Below are 25,590 nucleotides of genomic sequence, written 5' to 3' on the forward strand. Positions count from 1 at the left end.
AGAATATCAGAAATAAATTCTAGTGCACAGGCTCTGACCTCTGATTCTTTCCCGGGAGATTTTGCTTCAGGTGCTGTCTTAAAAACTGTTTGAAATGTTCATTGTCAGTCTAAAGACACTGTCAGCATCATCCAGGGAACAGAAAACTTCCCTGTAGTTCTAAAAGCAAATCTAGAGCTCAAATACCGCAAAAGTACCTTTGAGCCAACATCTCATTTGAAGTAAATTATTACCCAGACAGTATCTTGTATAGCATATAATTTTTCAGTCAAGGATGTCAAACAATGGATCTCAGACACTGTAATTTCATGCAGCATTTCCTTTTCACAAGGCTTTTTACTGCACCTGTTGCAAAACAATGGCTAGAAAACCATTTCCAACGACTTATAAAAAGAAACAAAGGTTTTTTTTATTAAGGAATATTTTTTGTCACAAGTAGCAAGTCTATCAAGATTAATTCTGTGGTCTTAAAACAAACCTGGGGGTGTTTTGCTACTTCATGAAAAGTGGAAACTACGGCCTTATATTTTATTAACAGTCACCCTGCTGCACCTGGACAATTTATTTTTGTTTAGTGGATGCACAACAAATGACTACAGAGTGATTCAGTTATTACTCTCTCCTGTGTTCCTATTCCCTACAGATAACTCTCCACAGTTGCATGGCCTTTTGCGACAATACATTTAGAAATACTTGAGACAAAGTCCTTCATAGCATTTTGACCCAACAAACCTTTGTTTTTCTGACTTTACCCCTGCTTTCCACCTGACAACATAAAGCTGCTGTTCCTATGGCAAATCAACTCCCTGTGGCTCAGTAAAAAAATGTGAGGTACCTAGTGCCACCATCCCTGAACAGTCCCAGAAGAGAGTCCCCACACAACCAACCTTCTCTGCTGCCCTGCTGATCTTTGCCAAGGGCTGGATTCAAGTGATTGAACAAGTACAGGTGACACTCAACTGCAAGAACATAAACCTTGAAACTTCTGCTCATCTTCTCCAACTAGGAACAATGACTGTTCACTCGACTCCTACTCAGATTTTGGCTCATGCTAAGGTCTGATGTATGCTGGGACCAGCTCCATCAGGTCGAAGAGAGGGCAACACGTAGGCAAACATGATGCCCAGGAAGGGCTGAAGCCACCTGCAGCTTGCTGTCCCCTGGAGCCATCATCCTTATATCATCATCATCTGGCACCTCCTTTGGAGTACTCTGCCTCATGGCAATCATACACACCAAACTTCCAAGTGAGGTGCTACAAATACATCAGCTTACCCAAAAAAGTTTTGAAGTGGATGCGACAGCAGCTGGTCTGCTGAGGCTCTCGTGCTTCCCAGTGTGGTACAGGGGACTCCCACACCATGGCAGAGGAGGAAGGATGAACACTCTTACTTCTCGGTTGGGCAACTATTTTGCTCACAGATGCATGAGTTACAAATTATGAATTAGAGAACTTTTGAGTTAGAAACCTCACGAGTGATGAACTAGTGAATTCACACGTTAAACTGGTCGGTACGAAGGGGACTGAGTGCTCGTTTGCTGTGTTTGTTTTTCTTCCTAGTAAACTCATAAAATAAAGTTTAATTTACGGAGTAAGTTGCCCTGTAAACTTGAGCAATCCAACCGGACTGTGACAAGCACACCTAACACTACCTTGCACATGGGCAGCACAACCCACATCAGATGCAAGTGGTCAGACTCTGATCAGAAAACTGCCTTTTTTTTTTTCTGACTGGTCTCTTCAGTCTTGCTTCTCCGAAGTGCCCTGTAACAGCTGAGGTAAATGCTGCATCCAAACAGGTCTGAGAATCAAAACAAGCATACTTGAATCCAGCTGAATGTCTGAAGAAAAACAGTGAAAGAAGAAGCAAATGACCAAACTCACTTGACAGAAATCACCAGCTTTAAGAAATTAGAGGTTTTGCATTAAGTCTTGGCACGTGAGGACTCAGACTGCCACTACTATCATACAACTCTGTGAAGCGTACCCAATCTCAAGCCAATTCAACTAAGAATAAAGTCCATAAACAATACTACTGGAGATAGCATGCCAAAAAAGAGAGGATATTTAGATGAGAGCCTAGAATCTGGCTTCATTTACTGCACACTGTCTTGATTATAAGACAAAAATATTTTTTCACAAAGGTTTTCTGTAGACGTCAAAACTAACTCAATTCCTAGGAAGATATAATCCATATGCTCTTCAGAATATCCACTCAATTATCCACTCAATGCAATTTACTTTGATTGATTCCAAGGAAGAACCAGTTATTTTTACTACACAAGTGTTAAAAAAAGATCTCTTTTGTCGTCTCTACTTCCCTCCCTGCCCACACTCTTAGAAAGTAAAACCAACCAAACAAAAACCACACGAACGCCCAAAAGAAGAAACTCCACATACAGTTTTACCTACAACCTAAGAAAGAATGAGAAATAATGCTGAACTAAAATGGGAACATAAAAATGATTTTGTATTTCAAGGACCAAAAAGGATAATACCAACATCCCAGTACCCAGCTCATGATATATGATATAAAAACCAAAACAGCAGTGGACTAGTACCTGCAGAGAGCAGCTTTTGCTGTAAAGACAGTATCAGTATCTGTCGGGTTTCTTCCTTTTGCACCATTTCTCTGTACAAATAGAGTGTATCACCTCACCTGAACTTCTTCAGCGAGCCGACACCTTTCTGTAATTTAACACTCAAACACAGATCAAGGGGAATTTATTTTTTTTTTAACAATGGCAGTACCATATCCTAGCCATCTTGCTGAAAAAGTGAACTATTCTGGCACTGGAAAGGTTGCATTGACCCTGTTACAACAGGGCCATGCTTGCAAGAAATTCAAGTGAAGTTATCTTTATTAGAAACAGATAAAGAAAACAAAAAAAAGTATGAATGATCACAGAATCACAGAATCTTCATGGTTGGAAGGGACCTTTGAGATCATCAAGTCCAACCATGCACACACACACAAAAAAACAAACAAAAGAAAAACACACAACAACAAAAAAACCACAAAACAGAACACCCAACCCAACAATCTCGGCCACTAGAGCATGCCCTGAAGTGCCATGTCTACACGTTTCTTCAACACCTCCAGGGATGGTGACTCCACCACCTCCCTGGGCGGGCCCTTCCAGTGCCTGACCACCCTCTCAGCAAAGTCACTCTTCCTGAGATCTCATCTAAACCTCCCCTGCCCCAACTTCAGACCATTTCCTCAGCTCCTGTCATCATTCCCTTGGGAGAAGAGGCCAACCCCCACCTCTCTACACCCTCCTGTCAGGGAGCTGTAGAGGCCAATGAGGTCTCCCCGTCAGCCTCCTCTTCTCCAAACTAAACATGCCCAGTTCCCTCAGCCTCTCCTTGTGTGACTTGTTCTCCAGACCCCTCCCCAGCTCGGTGGCCCTCCTCTGGACACGCTCCAGCACCTCAATGTCCTTCTTGGAGTGAGGGGCCCAGAACTGAACCCAGCCCTTGAGGTGAGGCCTCACCAGTGCCCAGTCCAGAGGCACCATCACTGCCCTGCTCCTGCTGGCCACGCTGGTCCTGACACAGGCCAGGATGCCCTTGGCCTTCTTGGCCACCTGGGCACACTGCTGGCTCCTGTTCAGCCGGCTGTCCACCAACACCCCCAGGGCCTTTTATGCTGGATCAAAAGGTGGTAAGAGATCAAAAGGCAGAGTTTTCACAACTGGCAGAGGGCGACTTCAGCATTGGACAAAAAAACCCTCCAAGATCTGTCTTCCGCAAAGGGCACTATTTATAACTGTTATCTTCTCCCTCAGAAAGCTCCCCCTTGTGACAGATTCAAATGCCATGTTACATGCTTTCACGCCTTACTGATTACTAGGTCTCACTTTCTAATTTTGATAGCGCTACAAGGCAAATACTGTCCTAACACAGGATATCACGTAGCCTACATTTTTTCCTATGTTACCATGTTGATTTTGGAGAGAGATAGAAGAAAAATTCATCTGAGGATGGACGATACACAAAATGAAGCCTTCCAGTTAAGTTAAGAATGGCATATGTCAACTACAGCTGTAAATTTTAATTACCACTATTACTACATTACATTAAACACCAGTAAGCACCAGTTTACGGTTATGACATCGGTTCCATTTACTCAAATTCTTCTTATGTGTAATATATGAGCCAAACAGGAAATGTTCCTTCAGGTTGGCGGGGAAAGAAAGAAACAGGCAGCCCAAAGTTACCTACTCTAAGTAACGCAATAGTCTATAAGAAAGCTAGAAAGAAACCCAAATATTCAGTCCCTCCCACTGTCCCTTAACACTCACTCAAGGCAGCTTTTTCTCTGTGACAACTTTAGCTCTAAATTACATGAAGATCTGACCTTGTCTGTACTCGATTTTTCCCTGCTTGTAGAATAAAGTTAGCTTTTCTGTTTCTACATTATAAGAAAACACTTCAATAAGCAATTTCTCCTTTTTAGCAAGGGAGCACAGCCTTTTTAGTAGCATAATCACAACAGAAAAGGACTTTTGTATCTTTGTTCAAAGACAGTCCTTTAAAAATGCTTTCAGTTTCTTGCTGCAAAGTATAACTTCCCAGCAAACATTATTTTAATCTCCTGTACTGTTGTGAAGATAAAGATAATGAAAAGGACATACAGAAATAGCATCATGTATGCCATCTATTTAAAATAAGAATGCTAAAAAAGATCTGTTTATTTCAAAACTTGTACTTGCTATCAGAAAATTATACGACTCAATTATGTTGGGCTCACTCTGACTTTGAATGTGGAAGTTTTTGCTCCTGCTGCTATTTTTCTGCAAAAACGATTCCTCTTCCTCAGTTCACATCTGTGGCAATCTCACATAACAGTAGAGGCCCAGCCTGCTTCTAAAGGCTTTTTTATTGTTTAGATTCGATATCAGGAAGAACTTCTTTGGTGTGAGGGTGGTGAGAGCCTGGCCCAGGTTGCCCAGAGAAGCTGTGGCTGTCCCATCCCTGGAGGGGTTCAAGGCCAGGCTGGAGGGGGCACTGGATGGTCTTTAAGGTCCCTTCCAACCTGAACCATTCTATGATTATTCATTCAGATATAACAAAGCAGTGAAACTGATTTCTATAGCACATGGAACCACTGCATAGCAACTTACTTTGTTGTTTAGTCTAATGATTTTGACCGCAAATAATTATGCCAACACAGAATGGGAAACTTTGGTAAATATCTACTGTAGTATCCAAACAGTCAGTTATGACATGTCACAGCAACAAAACAGTGGCCACTTTCCTGCAATGTGCCCTTTCAAATAACTGAATGCACTGCCAACTGCAGGGCTCATTAAGAAAAAACACTTCTTTTAGTGTGGTGCTCATGCAACTTGACTAATACAAGCTGCCTCCCAACACAGACACAGCTAAAGGCGAACTCGTCCAAACATCAGAGTCAAAGCCCAGAGTGTCCAGTCCACTCCAAAAACTCCTTTATTTAAAGGAGTTTTAAAAAAGCTTTAACTCACCACAACCATCTACTGTGTGTACAGCTACTTCCCATCTAAGATGAACTAAAAAAAAACAACAACAGAAAGCTTTTCTGATTCTTCAGCATCTCAAACGAAATGACACAATGTGTGGTTTTCAAACTAAGGATAATAAATTAACTTTGCATATTAAAATAAGAATGCATAAAAAGTACATGATGCAATTCAGGAGATCTCATTAGTGCTCACGTAAATGTTCATTGTTGCATTTATCATTCTCAACATAATCTCTCAAATACTATTAAATGGGAATTTAGTATGTAAAGGGATCAGATGATCCACTTACATATGACCAGATTTTTTTTCCATTAATACCATTAAAATACCATCCTTTAAAAGCTGTTTTGGAAAGTTGAGACATATGCACATCAGAATACGCAATAAGTGGGTTCTGTGCTTCTATATCTTATTATTGCAACAACCACCTGTAACATTAAGTGCAAGTTTGCTACTCATTTTATCTTCTGTCAGCTCTAGGCACCAATGGCAAATCTGACAAGAACATATTAGAGATACTTGAGAAAACAAAAAATCTTGATACCAACCTCATTTGTATATGTTATTCATATACAGATATGTATATTCATATCTGTTTTCATATACATGCCATATAGAGCATTAAATATGAACTACCAGTGAAGGCCAGATCCTTCGATAAATATTATCTTAAGATTTAGACTGAAAACATTCAGTAATGGAAAAGATATCCCTCCTTAAGCTCACTTTAATTGGATTTGTTCTTGTGCACACCAGTACCACTTCACACAGTCTGTTGAAGACTCTGAAAAGTCTGATCTTAAACAGCAATTTAGTTTTAAAATAAATAGTGATCATATCCAAAAAATAAAATAGCTTTGTCAAGATAACAGAAGGGATCCTACAAACACTCATCTCACTCTAAGGTCTAAGAGCTGAAACACTGAAAAATTTAAAATGAAAAAAAAATTATACTTAATTCAGGAAAAATAATTACTTGGGCAGCAAGGCAAAGAAAGGTGTATAAAAAAGTTTAAAGCCAACCAACAAAAAAAAAACTGAAAAAGAAAGTATTTTTCATTTGCAAGTATGTTATCATTGCTCTGAGCAGCAGACTTTGGAAAGTGATTTTGACCTCTTCATTGTCGCCGTAAGAGAGCACTACTGAGTAGCAGACACATCCAAGACAATGTTTGCACAATCCTGTTTCAGGCCAAATGGAAGGGGAGGATGAAACACGAGCTCGGGGATGGAGGGATTCACTACATTTACAGGGAGAGGGGACTCTAGAAATTGGGAGAAGGAAGGAAACATAATTTTAACTCAGGCAGGACTAGAGCCCTTTGCAAGTTGCAACAGGACAGCATTGTTCTCAAATGCATCCGACACAGAAAGAGAACAGTTCAGCTGCTGCAGATATATATATATATACATACACACATATATATATTTGGGCTAGATTACAGACTGCTGCCAGGGAGGAAAGCACTCCTCTTCTCTCTCATCACATATGCTGGGTACAGATCTACTTTCACCTCATGAATGCGCCAGATGAATACTCCTTGGGTGCTGAGTACATCTATCTGAAGGTAGATCTGCCCTAACCTTAACAATTATGCTACTTGTAAAGTAAAATAAAGTAGAATGCACAAAGATGCCTACAGATTGAATGAAACGCACCTGAAAAGTCTTAAAGAATCACAGAAAAATGGGTTAGAAGGTTACCGATTTTCTCTCCCCACTTCCTCTTGATAGATATTTCTAATTTGTTTTTAAAAACCTCCAGTGACAGACATCCCATATACTCCCAGACAATCCATCCCAGTATTCAACTTCCTATTTGCAACTCTGTTCTTTATGTCTAAATTTCCCTTTTTCATTATTTAAATCCATTGCTTCTTATCCTTATCACAGCAGGACACGTAAAACAGCTGATCCCTTTCCCCTTTGGAGGATTTTGTAAAATATATAAACCAACTCATGACTTTTAATTACCCGATCTGACATTACAACACAACATCATCATTTTCCATGTCTCAGAAGATATTCTAAACCACTACAACGAGCAAGGATTTTGGTACCTAGGAGTAACCTAGAAATCTTTCAAGCTGCTGGATGGATTCCCAACTGATGGTCATCTCAGCCAAAAGCAGGAAGATAATCAAGGACAAAGAAACCCATTTGCTCATTTTTCAGGACAGGAGAGAACCCTCAGAGGCTTTTCTGGAGGAGAGCTATCAGTCAACGTCTGACTTGCCTCATTATTCTTTTAACTGTCAAACTGCTGTGAATCAGGCCATTCTGTTTAAGGAAATGTTTCCCATAATCTCTCCCAATTAAACAGACTTAAAAGTAACTTGCTTTCCAATAGGTTATGCTTGTACAGAGTTTGAAAGAAATGAATGCTGCTCTGTTATATTAACTTTGTTCCTACTCTTGCACCCTGTATGCAGCATTTACTAGTTACTCAAGGTCATTTAAAAGGTATTTTGTCTTAATTCTGATAAAATCTAACCTTCTGTGGCCGCATGTATTTCAATTAAGAAAATGGATAGAGTCCTATTAAAATTCTCAAATGTTGATGAAAATAATTTCTGAATAAAACACTTCTTCATGGGAAGTACCAAGGAATAGCAAAACAATTTCAAGCAAAAGGCAAGTTGACCATCATTCCAAAGACAATGACAGGGAGTTGAAAGCTAAAAACAAAAAGACAGAAATATGTATCTTATTTCCACATGACAGATGAGGTACACGGCTGATATTCAGTGCTTCTGGTTCCACACTTTATCCTAAGCCTCTAAATAAGACACCATGTAAGGGTATTATTATCAAATGACATTATATCTTTCCCTAACTTGTAGTATCTCCTCTTTTTCTCAAAAGAGACAGTGGTGGAAAATAGGCACTGATGTAGCTTTAAGGTCTCTTGCACATTTTGCATCCTACTCCTAAACCTACACATACTTCGTGTTGCAATGTATAAAAGGCAGATAAAGGGACCCAGTTCTATACATTTGGTCCTGTTCTGGACTACAATCCCACTTAAAAAGCAACTTTCTCCTTTCTCTCCAAATCAAGTAAGCACTTGATTTCACAGTTCTTTAGGCAGCAGCTCTGATTTTATTCTCAAGGGACTGGTTTGCTTTTTCCTGTCTCAAAAAGGGAGACGTCTGGCCAATTTCCAAGAAAAATGCAATCAGACATAAGGTCTGGCAAGAAAATCAATGTTTGGCATGTATGGCTTGCTGAGAGATATGCAGGACACAAGAAAGTTGCAGTCTTAACGAGATTAAAATCTGAATATCAGATTTTACTATAACCACAATGCAAAATACCTTGAGACAGAGTAACTGTTTTCAAGTGCATCCCACTAATTATGAGCACGTTATTCATTGCCAGGTTTGTCAGACAAAGGATTTAAAAGGTTTTGCAGGAAGGAAAACCAGCTGTTCCAACAGTATATGACAGTGCACGGTAGTGGAGAGAGAGAATGTGGTGTCTTCCAAAAAGGGCATCACTAATGAACTTTGATAGTGGAACAGAAGATGATATGCTGTGAGTGAAGCTAAATAGAACCTCAAGCACAGGGACTTTGGAACAAATACCTCACCATCACCAACATAATATTGGCTAAAAATACAGGCAATGTTTCACACATCTGTTTGGTAAGTGAAGCTGTAGAAATAGAAGTAAAAGTAAAGCGATGAGCAGTATCTCTAGCCATTTAAAATTGCACAACAACTCAACAGACACTTGATTTTAGTGATAAAAGGGTGTCAACATTCATATTATGCAGAGAGCTCATGTGCATCTACGGGAGTATCACAATATGTCACAGAATGTGTATTGATTCAGTTTAATACCTTGGCTCTCAGATCATGGCTAGAAATGAGAGAAGTCGTCTCTTTTTCAAAGCAGCAGCTAGACTAGTATAGTTTTTCAATAATAAAGTAGTTAAATATTAATTGCAAATGAAGATTCTGATTAAAATCCTGGAAGGAATAAAAATCTAATAAGCATCTACATCTGTAGGCAAGCAAGCAGCATGAGAATGTTCTGAAGTGACAAGTTCACATTGCCAGCACAGGGTCATGAGGAAAAAGTCCTGTTTAGTTAATTTAATTTCCTTTTATGACAAGGTCACCCATCTAGCTGACCAAGGGAAACCAATAGAAGGGGAGGGGGTGGTTTGGATTTTAACAAAACTTTTGATACTGTCTCTCACAGTACCCTATCACAGCTGGAGATGTCCATAATACCATGGGTGAACAGCTGGGTGATGGGTCGGGCTCAAAGGCTTACAGTAAATGGGGTGACATCAGGCTGGTGGCCAGTCACCAGTGGGGTTCCCCAGGGCTCAATTTTAGGGCCAGTGCTCTTTCATGTTTTTATAAATGATCTGGATGCAGGCGTTGAATGTCCGTTTGCTGATGATACTACGTTAGGAGGAGCTGTGGACTCCCTCAAGAACAGAGAGGCCTTATGGGGAGATCTGGATGGACTAGAGAGCTGAGCAATCACCAACCGTGTGAAATCAAGTGCCAGATTCTCCATCTGGGACAGGGCAATCCTGGCTATAAAGTGGGGGATGAGAGGCTGGAGACCAGCCTTGTGAAAAGAGATCTTGGGGCTTGAGTTCATGGCAAGTCCAATATGAGCCCTGGCAGCCAAAAGGACCAACCGTGCCCTGGGGTGCATCAAGCACAGCATTTTCTGGTCGAGGGAGGGGATTGATTGTCCCACTCAACACCTCACTCCTGTGGCCCCACCTCCAGTAGTGTGTGCAGTTTTGGGTACCTCAATATAAGAAGGACATCAAAATATTAGAACGTTCCAGAGGAGGGTGACCTTGTCTCAAAGGCAAAGCTTACAAGGAGCAGCTGAGATCACCTGGTTTGTACAGCCTGGAGAAGAGAAGGCTGAGGGGTGCCCTCATCGCAGTCTACACCTTCCTCAAGGTGGACAGCAGAGGGGGAGGTGATGATCTCCTCTCTCTGGTGACCAGTGATAGGACACAAGGAGATGGAGTGAACCTGCATCAGGGGAAGTTCAGATTGGACATCAGGAAAAGGTTTTTCACTGAGAGGGTGCTCACTCACTGGACAGGCTCCCCACAGAAGTGCTCATGGCACCAAGCCTGTCAGAGTTCAAGGAGCACCTGGACGATTCTCTTAGTCATATGGCTTAGTTTGAGGTAGTCCTGTGAGGAGCAGGGAGTTGGACTCGATGATCCTTATGGGTCCCTTCCAACTCCACACAGGATACTCATTACTTTACCCACAAAGCTACTGGGTTGATTTATGCACCAGACTGTTTGTGTAACAAGGTTTAATCAAGGCAATATCCAAATTTTGACAAAAAGTCCTTAGGAATTTATTTAGGGTGTGAGAGTTCAGTGGCAGTTACTGAAGGCTCATATTCTTCCACTCTGGGTGTCCAATTATGCAAAGAAAGCCACCGCACGGCAGCAGTTTCCAGGATGGCAGTGCTCTGTCATATATTCATTGCCAGGTTTGTCAGACAAAGGATTTAAAAGGTTTTGCAGGAAGGAAAACCAGCTGTTCCAACAGTATATGACAGTGCACGGTAGTGGAGAGAGAGAATGTGGTGTCTTCCAAAAAGGGCATCACTAATGAACTTTGATAGTGGAACAGAAGATGATATGCTGTGAGTGAAGCTAAATAGAACCTCAAGCACAGGGACTTTGGAACAAATACCTCACCATCACCAACATAATATTGGCTAAAAATACAGGCAATGTTTCACACATCTGTTTGGTAAGTGAAGCTGTAGAAATAGAAGTAAAAGTAAAGCGATGAGCAGTATCTCTAGCCATTTAAAATTGCACAACAACTCAACAGACACTTGATTTTAGTGATAAAAGGGTGTCAACATTCATATTATGCAGAGAGCTGATGCAGGCACCTGATGTGCATCTATGGGAGTATCACAATATATCACAGAATGTGTATTGATTCAGTTTAATACCTTGGCTCTCAGATCATGGCTAGAAATGAGAGAAGTCGTCTCTTTTTCAAAGCAGCAGCTAGACTAGTATAGTTTTTCAATAATAAAGTAGTTAAATATTAATTGCAAATGAAGATTCTGATTAAAATCCTGGAAGGAATAAAAATCTAATAAGCATCTACATCTGTAGGCAAGCAAGCAGCATGAGAATGTTCTGAAGTGACAAGTTCACATTGCCAGCACAGGGTCATGAGGAAAAAGTCCTGTTTAGTTAATTTAATTTCCTTTTATGACAAGGTCACCCATCTAGCTGACCAAGGGAAACCAATAGAAGGGGAGGGGGTGGTTTGGATTTTAACAAAACTTTTGATACTGTCTCTCACAGTACCCTATCACAGCTGGAGATGTCCATAATACCATGGGTGAACAGCTGGGTGATGGGTCGGGCTCAAAGGCTTACAGTAAATGGGGTGACATCAGGCTGGTGGCCAGTCACCAGTGGGGTTCCCCAGGGCTCAATTTTAGGGCCAGTGCTCTTTCATGTTTTTATAAATGATCTGGATGCAGGCGTTGAATGTCCGTTTGCTGATGATACTACGTTAGGAGGAGCTGTGGACTCCCTCAAGAACAGAGAGGCCTTATGGGGAGATCTGGATGGACTAGAGAGCTGAGCAATCACCAACCGTGTGAAATCAAGTGCCAGATTCTCCATCTGGGACAGGGCAATCCTGGCTATAAAGTGGGGGATGAGAGGCTGGAGACCAGCCTTGTGAAAAGAGATCTTGGGGCTTGAGTTCATGGCAAGTCCAATATGAGCCCTGGCAGCCAAAAGGACCAACCGTGCCCTGGGGTGCATCAAGCACAGCATTTTCTGGTCGAGGGAGGGGATTGATTGTCCCACTCAACACCTCACTCCTGTGGCCCCACCTCCAGTAGTGTGTGCAGTTTTGGGTACCTCAATATAAGAAGGACATCAAAATATTAGAACGTTCCAGAGGAGGGTGACCTTGTCTCAAAGGCAAAGCTTACAAGGAGCAGCTGAGATCACCTGGTTTGTACAGCCTGGAGAAGAGAAGGCTGAGGGGTGCCCTCATCGCAGTCTACACCTTCCTCAAGGTGGACAGCAGAGGGGGAGGTGATGATCTCCTCTCTCTGGTGACCAGTGATAGGACACAAGGAGATGGAGTGAACCTGCATCAGGGGAAGTTCAGATTGGACATCAGGAAAAGGTTTTTCACTGAGAGGGTGCTCACTCACTGGACAGGCTCCCCACAGAAGTGCTCATGGCACCAAGCCTGTCAGAGTTCAAGGAGCACCTGGACGATTCTCTTAGTCATATGGCTTAGTTTGAGGTAGTCCTGTGAGGAGCAGGGAGTTGGACTCGATGATCCTTATGGGTCCCTTCCAACTCCACACAGGATACTCATTACTTTACCCACAAAGCTACTGGGTTGATTTATGCACCAGACTGTTTGTGTAACAAGGTTTAATCAAGGCAATATCCAAATTTTGACAAAAAGTCCTTAGGAATTTATTTAGGGTGTGAGAGTTCAGTGGCAGTTACTGAAGGCTCATATTCTTCCACTCTGGGTGTCCAATTATGCAAAGAAAGCCACCTCACGGCAGCAGTTTCCAGGATGGCAGTGCTCTGTCATAACCAGCTCTGCAAAACGCTCCCCAAAAACACCTCCCTCCACCCTGCACCTGACCTCAAGAGTCACGGGCAGTTTCCTGCTTCGTGGGGCTCCACAGATGAGCAAAGGGGACTTCAGACCACAAGGAGCTGAAGAAGCTCTAAGATCTCACCCCATCATAAAGTGCTGCAAGTAACACGGAACTTCTCCCAGCCCCTTCTTCAGCAGCAAGATCAATACTTGAGCAAGAAAGATTTGGCCAAAAGATCTCTTATCTGGCAGTTTTGTGATGGCTCCAGCTGGAAATGGTCAATTTGCCACATCGTAGAGGGCTTTGCTTTCTAATGGATCAGTTATTTTAGCAAATACCACATCCTTTGTTTAAGTCTTTAAAAAAAGGTAAATAAAAAAACTTAGATCTTTCAGTAGCCTAAAAAACAGACTTCTGGATACAGACAGTTGGAGTAACTTGACCCCTGCTACCAGAAGTCTCACTAAAATTACAACACAAGAGAAGGGAAAATGCAAGGCTGGAGAGAAAATAATTTTTCTCACTTCCAGAGCTGCTCCCTTTCTGGATGCTGTGATTCATCTGATCCTGGACTGGGAGCAAATGAGTCACAAGAGATCTATTTCTGAAGTTATGATTCCCCCCAATAATGCTTATACTAGTTCTATCGTTTCCATAGCAACTAATGTATTTGAAATGAAAGAAAAACTAATAAGATAAATGGGAAGCATAAAATATCTCGCGATAGTGTGGGCATGCGTAGCACTGATTGTTAATGGTCTGCTTTGGAATGAGTTGCAAGTTGCTTTCTTCAGTAATGGCTTCTCCACAGAGAAGTAACATGGTTCCACGTATCTGCGTTACTACCACTTCACATTTTACCAGTAAAAAATCATTACCTTGTTCTTGAAGCAAAATCCATCTTTATCATCTTTGAAACAAGTATCTTCTCTGACCACATTTTGAGTAGTGTTTCTGTTGAAATCATTACAAATTTGGGTCGCTAAAGAACTTTCTTTGGTACCATTATGGACCTTGCCCTTTAGCTTGAAGTTTTGCCATCAGTCAGCAAATATGTTGAGTGACACGGATTTAGGAGTTAGCTAAGATAATTTCACACCAACCAAGGGATTGCATACAACCAGTTACACACTGAAAAGATATTGTATGTTTGAAAAAGGTGACAACATCATGATATGTAAGAGATTAAATATATGTATCTTCTTAACTTACCACAACTAAATTATTCTAAGGTGATTTGCTGATTTCATAGAATCATAGAATCGCTTAGGTTGAAAAGATCTTTAAAGATCATCTAGTCCCATCGTTCACCCAGTGCTGCCAAGTCCACCACTAAACCACATCCCTCAGCACCATGTTTACACGTCTTTTTCTATACCTCCAGGGATGGCGACTCCACCACTTCCCTGGGCAGCCTGTTCTAAGGCTTGACAGCCCTTGCAGTGAAGAAATTCTTCCTAAATTCCAACCTGAACCTCCCCTGGTGCAACTTGAGGCTGTTTCCTCTTGCCCCATCGCCTGTGACTTGGGAGAAGAGACCAACCCCCCCGGCTACACCCTCTGTTCTAGGGGTTGTAGAGAGCGAGAAGGTCTCCCCTCAGCCTCCTTTTCTCCAGGCTGAACACCCCCAGCTCGCTTGGCACTCCTCACAAGACTTGTGCTCCAGACCCCTCACCAGCTCCATTGCCCTTCTCTGGACCCGCTCCAGCACCTCAATGTCTTTCCTATTGTGAGGGGCCCAAAAGTGGATACAGCCCTGAAGGTGGGACCCTCACCAGTGCCTGGTACAAAGGTCACTTCCCCAGTCCTGCTGGTCACACTGTTCCTGACACAGGCCAGGATGCTGGTGGCCTTCTTGGCCACCTGGCCACACTGCTGGCTCCTGTTTAGCTGTGGTCAACCACCACCCCCAGGTCATTTTCTGCCAGGCAGCTATAGCCACTCTACCCCCAGTTCGGGGGAAGATCCTGGCACTTGGCCTTGTTGTTATATTTCATTAAATACCTAGGGCATGTGGAATGCATTTCAGCACACAGGCTGTTCTTCAAAGTATTCCAGACTTCAATTTCGAAGCCCCCGTCAGCCAGTCACAGAGTTGAAGAGTACAGAGAATTATTCTGTGAAGTTCAACCAGGAGTAAATTTATGAGATAAGCATGTAGTAGTCAGCCTAATTACTTGCAAAGATAGAAGGATTTACAGCATATACTAGATCTTATTTACTAAAAATCAGAGACAAGGAAAATATTGGAACACAGACATCTTTTGTCAGTTACTACTTTCAATTGATAGACATTTTTAAAGTGAGCTGATGCAATATAATCTGTTTAGAAATGAGGGTGGAAGCAAGACTTGCCTTAGTCCAGTCATACTGTCATCCTTACTGTCAATAAGCACAACAACAAAGTGGATGTAAAACTATGAATGGGAAATTTTGTCGGAATATTTTTCCCAGCTTCAACAGAGAAGATACTCTGCCATTCTTTTCACTGGGGACTTATGTTACACAGTTGAAACAGAATACCAGGCTAATTCCCATGGCCACAAGCCTGACTTAGCAAAGACTGGTTAAATAATTGCAAGCTAAATACAAAAGAGTGATAATTATTTAAAATCTTTGAAAAGATCTGTAATACTTACCTCAATGACTCTTGTTTCAAAATCTTCGTAAGTTTCTGTTGGCAGAAAAACAGGGTATTACATTTCCTTGTATTACTTGTCTATCAGTACAGTGTCCTATAGGTGGTATAACTTTAAAAAGACACAATTTTCATGTAATTGCAATTTAGAAATTAATGTCAACAGTAAGTAGAAAGTAAGGATAATTTGAAAAAAATGTATCTAAAGTGAGCTTCATGAGCTGCTTCTTTTTAAAAGGACCTCAAATGCTTTTTTTGCTTTACTACATTCATTCAATCTCTTTCAGAATAAGGTTGCTGAATAAACAGCATATAGCTCTTATTTACAAAGCACAGGGTTTTTTTTCATTTCTTCAGTAAAGTCAACATATGTGAAGAAAACCAGCTTAAAAATACCACTAAAATGGTAACTACCCAGAAAGTGTAATACTACTCTTGTTATAATTACAACACAGCTCCTCTTATAATTAAGAGATGACAGCTGTTAAACAGATTCATTGGGCTCCATTAGAGACCTGAACCCCCAGCTGCAATCAATAGCTCATCTTTTTAAGTACCATAAAGGCAGGGAAGTAAGATGGCAACAGTCTCTAAAGGCTGTCCAACCTAAATAAGTAGTATAGCACAAAGGAAGAAAAATAATAATTTTTTAACGTAGTATAGCAAGACATACAAATTCAATTGCTTTGTTTGAACATCACACAGAAAGCAAAGCTGACAGAAAAACAGAGACATCTTCAGAATCTGATGAATATTTTGATCACAAGCTAAGCTATACAGCCTCTCCAAATTAAATCTGAAACTTCCTTTTGGAAATCACTGCAACTTACCACTTACATTGAAGCATTTTTGTTAAATTATATCTGATACTCTTCCTAATTCTTTCTAACTGCAGAAATGCTACAGAAAATAACTATCTATGTTTGTGTTATGAAAACAGAAAGTTTTGGGTTTTCAGTGGCTGGCAGTGTAAGATGACTTCTTCCCTAAATACTGCTCTAAAACTGTAAATGAACCCTGAACTTCATATACACCGAGCAAACGCTCTAAGGGGTTACAAAATAAAAATGTAAATCACCAAATGGGTCACTTCTATTATGACCAAACTATTATCCAATATTATTCAGAATATTATTAAACTTGTATTAGACAATCAACAAGGATTCAAACACAGGTATTTCTTGAACACATATTTCTGTAAAATTCTAGAAAGGTGAGGAAGATAAAACAAAACAATACGTAGCCTCTTCAAATAATCAAGAATCACATAGCCAAACCTTTTTTTTTCTCTATCAATTTCAAATTCTGCCTAAAAAAATGTCTTTGCAATCACATGTACAGCATCATTTCTTTTGTCTAGTAACAGTTAAGGTGTTTTGCACTGTAAAATGAAGATCATTTCCACATCACACCTGTATTCAAGTTTTTTCCTCACTGTGGTAATGAAACCTAATGACCACACCAACACCTGAATATAAATTGCAAACATATTTGTTTCCTTTTATGCAATTGAGAGCACAGTTATAATTGATCTATATTTCAATACAGATACAGTTTCCTCAAATAGTGTTCTATTATCAGCTTGGCTATGGATTGAAACCTACTGACTTTCAAAACAATGGACACTGGAATAGAATTCAATGTCTTGGTATAAGAAGCAGAAGAGATAACAGATCTTTCTGTTTTCCCAATCATCTCATGAAAGATTATTTCAGTGTAACATTGAAGACAGGTATTAATTAAAGCATTTAATACTTATTTTATTTTGTGGAGTCACAGTGAGATTCTGGAGAAAGCCTTGGGGGTTGAAAACAGTATAATGGTGAAGAAGCGGGGACTTATTTCCTCACCAAACATTGCTTTAGCATTTACAAATAACCTCCAAGATGATTATAAACACAAGCATCTTGGCACAATTTAGAGATCTGTTAGTCTACAAGAAGCAGACTTCTAGCTCACAGCAGAGGATATAAATGCCAACAGGCACTCTGTTCCTTCTCAGAAGCCTCTTCAGTTGCATAGAAACTCTAAACTTGGACAAAAAATAATTTTATTTCCAACTGCAAAATACTGTTCTTTCTCTACTCATAGTAAAGGCGTAGTGGAAGAGGATCCCTCTGAAAGAATGAAGGATTTGAAAACCACAGTATGTCTCCATTTTTATTTTTTTTTAACATATTGGACGAGAACATAATTATGATTCCAAGTATGTAATTTTCCATTTATGCTGACTTCCTACAAAATGTGTTCCAAGATCCAAGCTTGCACTGGGAGACCATATTCCTGGACAAAGAGAGCTCCAAGAACGTGTACCAGCTTAACTGCTAGAATGACTGGAGCCTGAAACAGGAGTGTTAGAACACATCAACTGTCCAGCTCATTTTACTATAAAAGCCCACAGAAAGATCACAATAAACATAGAAGCACCATTAAGTGCGTCACATGAAAAAACGTAGCTGAATATGAATAACAACTCATTTTCATAGTTAATTAGTTGGGAAGGATTAGGCTTCTAGATGTTAAACAGCTACTATAGAATTTCTAGTGGTCTGAATAACAGCATTGTAAAATAAGTTAAGGTACAGGACCTTTAGTTTCACTATGATATTTAACTAGCCAACAAATAAATAAATAAATAACTCCTAGTAACTACATTCAAACTACGTCATCTTTAACCTTATTTTATTATATGAACTAGAAAACAAGGCTGATCTATCCCAGAGGTTCCTTTAAGAAACTATAAAAAACCGTAACTATATTTCATTCTCAAGACAATTGACGTTGAACACAGAAAAGTATTTCCGTACTTCAAGAGTGCTATAACATAACACAGTACTCTCATGCAGTACAACATCACACAGTCTGTAACATAACAGTCTAACAGCTATACTAAACTAAGCAGCGATTTAACAAATTTCACTTGTGTTAACTCAACAACTTCTTTGATTTAGCTGTCTTGGTTCATGAATGGGCATATAAGAAAACCATAAAATCCATTTTCAATCACAGAAAAAGTCTGGATCTCACTTTCTCCAAGCCCCTCATCGGAAAGGCTAAGTAAGACTAAGACAGATATTCAGTGGTCTTACCTCCATTAGGACCTGGGTCAGGAGGATCTAGAAGGACACCTCCCCAACACTTTCCACTCCATCCTCCCTCTCTCTTAATTTTTATTTTCCTTTTCTTCTCCCATGTATCTCTCTGCTGAACAATTTCAGACTGAATTCTCTCTCGTTCTTCTTTTTTTCGTTGGGTAACTGCCTGGACTCTCCCGCTTTGTATGACAGGAGCATTAAGACCAGGCCAGAGGAAACCAGAACGTCCTTAAAAATAACAGAGAAAAATTAAATTTTTATGCCAAATTAGGAATGAAACTCTGCACACTGGAAAAATGCAATAAAATGGAAGGTTCTCACGTTATTTCAAGTGTGGTTTATGATACAGAATTTATATTTAAAACCCAAGAATAACATTAAACAACCATATGAAGATTTTGTTTAAAAGACAAAAATATTTCAAGCAGTTCTGACATCATGGATGGATTTAATTCCATCATGGATGGAATTAAAATTAATGGAAATTAAAAGAAATTTGTCAATTTATTAAATCAAGAAACACTATACACAAAAATGTCAAGACATGTCTTCAGCCCTGTATTTGTGAATCTACCTTCACCAATCTCCTGGCCTCTATTGAGATTCTTCCTTAGCTTTTTCTTCCTTCTCTTTCCTCTTCCTTTCTTTACTCCCACGCCAGTCTCTGCCAAAGCTCCTTTCCACAGCTCATCAGCTGTCACTGAAATAAAAAAAGCTTTCATAAGTAATAGACAAGTACAGCTTATATTGGAAAGTGAAGATGAACAAAAAAAAAACCACCTTGAAATGTTAACTCTTGCTTGATCTTTGCTGGGATGTAAACTGTGGGATTACTGCCCTGCAGTGATTTCCTACGACGTGTGTATGTATGTAATACAGAGATGTGCCTCTACTCCTGATCCCTGCAATCAGACAGGCACACAGCCAGGTGCGCAGCTTTATAAGGATTTTCAAAATCAGTTTAAAGGCAAACATTCCTAAACACTAACCACTAAGGTATTAATTCCCAGGTCATTAAAAGAAAACAATTTGTTAGTAATTCAGAGCAGCAATATCTGTAAGCACTTATCTAAGGATAAATATCAGTGATAGTTAACTGGAATCACCCCTAAAAATAGTCAAGGGTTAGCCTGCTTTGAAGAGCCACAAAACACAAGAAGTTAACCAAAACCACATATCTGCATCTGTTTTCATGTTCTGACAAAACACAAGCTCCCCCTTATCGCCTGAATAAATGCAAAGGAATGGAAGGAGGAAGGAATGTAAGATACTAAAGAGCCTCAGGACAGAGCTCAGGTTCCGAGAGCTCCACACTCAGTGGCCATGTCCAGGACGTCCACTGTCTTGGGATGTTTCACCCAACAAAGGAGAGCATGACTTAGAAAGCGTGGATTTTGTAGTTAACAACAAACTAGTATTTGCCAACTGATGGGAATACAGGATATTGGAAGAGCTCGAGACCAGTCTGGAAGAGACTTTGAGCAACCTGGTCTAGTGGGAAGTGTCCCTGCCCAGGGCAGGGGAGTGGGAATGGGTGGTCTTTAAGGTCCTTTCCAACCTAAACCATTCTATAATTCTATGATCCTCATAACCTAGACAAAAACAAATTACACCAAAACGAAGCTGGTGATGTGAAGAAGACACCACAGCCAATATTTCATGCTAACCAAGAAAGTTATTGCCATGGAATACACAAGCTTCATCATTGTTATGTTTGCAGATTAATGCTATTATGTGTTTCACCCAGGGGTGATGTTACCATGGCAGTTTATATCCCTTGTCTCCTCTGATCAGAAACCGATTTTGTTTATTTAAAAGTAGACAGAAAAAAGTCAGTAAATGCTTTCAGCCAGTTTTCCCACAAGAAGTTCATGCTTTTTGGATTAACACGTGAGAGATCCTACCCCACGGACCAGCAAACACATTGGAACTGCTACAGGGACAACACGCTGAGAGACAGGAGTTATCCAGGACATCCAGAGGTCCCGCAATGTGCCCAGCCTCATTTTTGTATTGAGTTACGTTTGCATAAGGTGTGAAGCTGGCTCTTCCAAAGGTACGACGCCTGTCTTTTCAGTCAAAAATCCTTTCAAGGTGGGATGCATAACTGTGATTCTTTTTTTTGAAAAACACAATCCTGAGACAAGTAATCAAAGCTCAGTACACTGGAAAGCAAGCATACGGGGAAGGACACACAACCACACAAGTCCAGGAAGCTACAAAGTTATATTCCCTCAAGATGGACAAGAGCAAAATAGCCTAGAAAGTCACTACATACCCCAAATAACATACTGTATGAAAAGTACAACAAGCCAAAATATGTCATACAGATTTCATATGTATTACAGACAAATAGAAATTGTGCATTACAGACAAGTAGAAATGCCCACAGATTGCACATAACAATAACATTTATCACACTTCTTAACATTTAACACACCTCTTTGCCTTCTGTGAGGCAAGAATTGTGCTTGCTCCTGAGTAGGCTTTAGTCCCTGTACAAAAGAAATTTCTATTTGAAATTACACTCTCTTTTCTAGACATTCAAGTGAACCCTAATGTCCAGAGATTTATAGTTAAAAAAAAAAATAATCCCACAAACAGTTACTGCAACAAATGGCTTGAAACTAGTGTCTGAACTGTGAGCCACTAAAAAATTTCCAGCTGATTACAACAAACTGATGCATACAGCTGTGTGCTAAACGCAAACAAACAAACAAAAAATCTTCGGCTGCACAGAACTCACTAAACAGTAAAACTGCATTGCTGACTCAGCATCTTCCCTTCAAGAAAATCAAACTGTGACAGGTACTAGACTGTCTACAAGCAGTGAGTGGATATTGCCCTGAGATAACACTACGTTAAAGTTCAGTTTAGGAAAAGATGTGTGGTTAGCAGGCAATGTATGCTGCAGCTTTGGGTGTACTCAAGGGGACCACAGGCCTGCTGTTCAAGGAGGACAGGGAACTGCTGGAGAGGGGACAGCAGAGGGCTACAGAGATGATGGGGGCCTGGAGCATCTCCCTTACGAGGAGAGGCTGAGGGACTTGGGTCTTTTTAGTCTGGAGAAGAGAAAACTGAGGGGGGATCTGACCAATGCTTATAAATACTTAAAGGGAGGGTGTCAAGAGGATGGGGACGGTCTTTTTTCAGTGGTGCCCAGGGACAGGACAAGAGGAAATGGGCACAAACTTGAAGATAAGAAGTTCCACCTAAACATGAGGAGGAGCTTCTTCACTTTGATGGTGGCAGAGCCCTGGCAGAGGCTGCCCAGAGAGGTGGTGGTGTCTTCTTCTCTGGAGACATTCCAAACCCACCTGGACACATTCATGTGCAACCTGCTCTGGGTGGTCCTGCTCTGACAGGGGGTTGGACTAGATGATCTCCAGAGGTCCCTTCCAACCCCATGGAATTCTGTATGAATTGGAAGGCTGACAATCAACCATGTTAAGCGTCTTAGCTTATTCAGAAAACATTGCATAACGAGTGATTTCTTTTTCTGTTATGATCATCCTGCTAGCCTGGAAACAAGGAATTTCAATAAAGGTATTTACATTTTGCTTTGCAATGCTATTTTTAAGCTGGAAGAGTTCCCCAACTGCTGCAGTTTGTGTGGCCTCACAAAGGCTGCAAAGGGGCAGCAACGAGGAGACAAGAAGAAAGAGCTCCTGAGCTGGTAATACACTCAAAGAAAAACCCCAGCACTTTGACCTGTATCCTAAACATCTGTACGATAAAGTCACTTAACTCTGGTAGAGGAAAGCAGCAAAAGTCACTGAGTGAGGAGACTGTTTTGTACCATCTCAATGCCAACAGACTCAGCAAGATGAGGTCAGGCTAAGTCCAGTTTTGGCCTCAAGCACCACACAAATTCTGACAAAATTAGAAGCAGAGGAAAACGTCACGTTTGGTACCAGAATGCAGTTCATCTAATCACTTTATAAAAATATCATTATGTATCCTGATTTTAACAAAACACATCAGGAGCCTGCGGGGCTACAGAGCTGGGAGTTCTGTGTAAGATGGCAGATATCTCACTGATTTTAAAACAACATGACAAGAACAGAATATGGACGGGATAGGCTGCAGTCAAGAAGATTACGGTGGTGGGAACATTGCTTACGACAGACAGACAACACAGTGATGAAGAAAATAATAAAAATCTGACCATCAGCTTGGCAGCAAAGCACCAAGATGGTTGAAGAACACATACAGAGGCAGGTGACAGGTCTCGTAGAGGAAGAAATAACCCAAACAGAAATGAGGGTTACTGTAGTGCTTTCCACATTTGCAGAAATGCTCCAAAATGAAGACAGGACAGTAGGTATGCAGTCTCTTAGTGATTTGTGACCTTGTCTTTATTTTGCCTTTATAAAATGAGAGGCTGCCTGCATTCTTCCAGAGATAAAATAGACCCAGTCACGAAAGGCGCCACTCTTTTTTTAGTCAGTTACCAAAAAAAAAAAAAAAGTCATATATAAGATTTTAATTTATGACCTAGAAGAAGATCCACTACTGAATTTTGCTGAAAGCATACAAGCCGATCGCTAACAACTGCCAATAGTAAGTTTGTATTAGAGCACTCCATTCTGCTTAATCTACGTAAAAGATGTTTATAGTATTTTGAAAAGGATTTGGTTTTGTGTCTTTTTATACTATCCCTGAATTTCAGGAACCAGACAGCCCTAGACCTTACTTCAGAGGAACATGAATATTAGACTACACCTCAGTAACTCACAAGTATTACCAAAAAGGCTGTAAATCATATCAGAAAAAAAGTATCCTAGATCCTGATAAATGGAGATTGAAAGCAGATTTCTTTGCCTCCTGCAAGATGAGTTCCCAGCTTGCTTAGAATATGAACTACAGCAAAAGACAAATAGCAATAAGTTGGAAAATTGAAGGGAGTAAAAGGAGATGGAAGGATCAACTTTGTAAAACAGCTAAGTAGGCTCACTTCTAGTTACAAGCCATTTTTCCTTAAGTTTTTTTTGATGACAAATAGCCTTGTGGCAGCACAGCAGCAGAGATTCAAGGGCATTAATATTAATGACATAAAAAAAAGACTAATGAACATGGTATAATAAACATGCTTCTCTCAACATACTTATGCCCACTAATGCCATTACATCTATGCATCTGTATTACCTTCAGGAACTTAAGTTATCTTAAGGAACCTTAAGTCAGGTCTTTCAATCACTAACATTCTCTCCCAAGTTTCAGCTTGGAATACATACTTCTATTAGTAGATGAATTCTAAAAAGGTATGATATTTCAACCACTTTCCTTCTCCTGATACCAATGGTTTTGGCACCATCTCCAAACAAAACCAGGATTTGGAAAAAGTACTTCACAGACATGAAATATGAAAATGCGCCTGCAAAGGGAATGTGCTGCTTACGTATCCTATTAGAAATTGCAGGATAAATCACACAGTCTAGACTCAGCTGCTTAATGACCACAAGAAGACATTTCTTCTTGGAGGCAGGTCAAAGGCTTAACAATCAACTCCTCTAGGAGCCAAGTCTCACAAACCTCACTATACTTGTGTGCAGAGGGCATTTCCTTGACCTTGCCTTCTCTGACGAGCACATGCTTACCCAAGAGAATGCACTCTTGTGCATTACATGGGTTCAAAAGCAGCCCAACATTTCACAGAAGAAAAAAAGCCACCTAGAACTATAAATTTAAAAAATTCTGTGTCACAAATCACTGAAGTCTGTCGGGTTTTTCTAAGGAAGCATTCCTACATACACATCCAATCCTTACCTTCTTCCCATAGCATCAACTGCTGTTGGAGACAGGATGCCCAGTTTGATGGACATTCGGTCTGATGAGACAAGGTTTTTCGCATGTTCTAGAAGTTAATTTTGAACTTACTCCTCTAAGACACTACTGTAAAGCATAATTTTCATATTCAGTATCTGTTGTTTTTGAAAGACATTTCTGAAAAAAAAAACCCAATATGGACTCCATAAGTTCTTAGAAAAAACATGTTTTCCTATTACCTCACCACAACTGGAAGCTCTTGAGGAATGATTAAGAATAGGCCAAGTATTAAACAGGTAAGAAAAACAACCCACTACCCACTCTTCTGTTCTCTGACACAGCTGTGCTTTCACAAAGCTACTGCTATGGCCAACACTGTAAGGAAGTGCATCTCTGGTAAGAGCTATGAAACAGCAAAAAGTCCACTCGTGTCCCAGACAGCTTATAAACAAATTCTTCACTACTGAGAATTGCATTTCAGTGTTCCTTCTGAACAGGCAAAGCCTCAAGAGAGAGATCATTCTGGCAGTATTCATGAACAATTAGTATTAAGCCATCCTTCTCAAGCAGGATGTGCTGAGAGTCCAGAAAGATAATGAAGTCAATCATCCTACCACTTTGATTATATAGCTAATATATAATACTGGTATTGAAGTGAACACCATAATCCACTCACTTTTAAATTACAGAAGTTCTCAGTGACAATTCAACTGAAAATAATTTGATATCCCATCAAATAAGAATTTTTAACATGGCACGGATGATGAAACTAAATCAGTAAGCAGTCTCATCACTGAGGAAGAGGCAGAGCTGGATTATTCCAATTAAACTGGGTTTTATTATCTCTCCAAATAAGACAACTGCAACCCTGTTTCATCAGGGCTAACTGAAATAACCTCCAAGAGTTCTAAACATTAGGCTTTCCTTGTAAAATGGCAGTATTCTTCAGAAGCCTAGAAAGCA

General features: G+C 40.3%; 1 protein-coding gene across 1 annotated transcript in view; it reads right to left on the reverse strand.

Annotated features, from left to right (window-relative positions):
• MRPS5 (mitochondrial ribosomal protein S5) overlaps positions 1 to 25,590 on the reverse strand; it is a 65,088-nt gene that overhangs the window by 25,326 nt on the left and 14,172 nt on the right. Inside the window, exons 3-5 of the mRNA XM_014964376.1 lie at positions 19,433 to 19,558; positions 18,853 to 19,086; positions 15,765 to 15,799 (exon numbers count right to left, since the gene is read on the reverse strand). Of these exons, the coding sequence (XP_014819862.1) occupies positions 15,765 to 15,799; positions 18,853 to 19,086; positions 19,433 to 19,558 (395 nt within the window). The remainder of the gene's footprint in view (positions 1 to 15,764; positions 15,800 to 18,852; positions 19,087 to 19,432; positions 19,559 to 25,590) is intronic.

This window comes from Calidris pugnax, unplaced genomic scaffold, assembly GCF_001431845.1.
Source record: "Calidris pugnax isolate Ruff unplaced genomic scaffold, ASM143184v1 scaffold219, whole genome shotgun sequence".
NCBI lineage: Eukaryota > Metazoa > Chordata > Aves > Charadriiformes > Scolopacidae > Calidris > Calidris pugnax.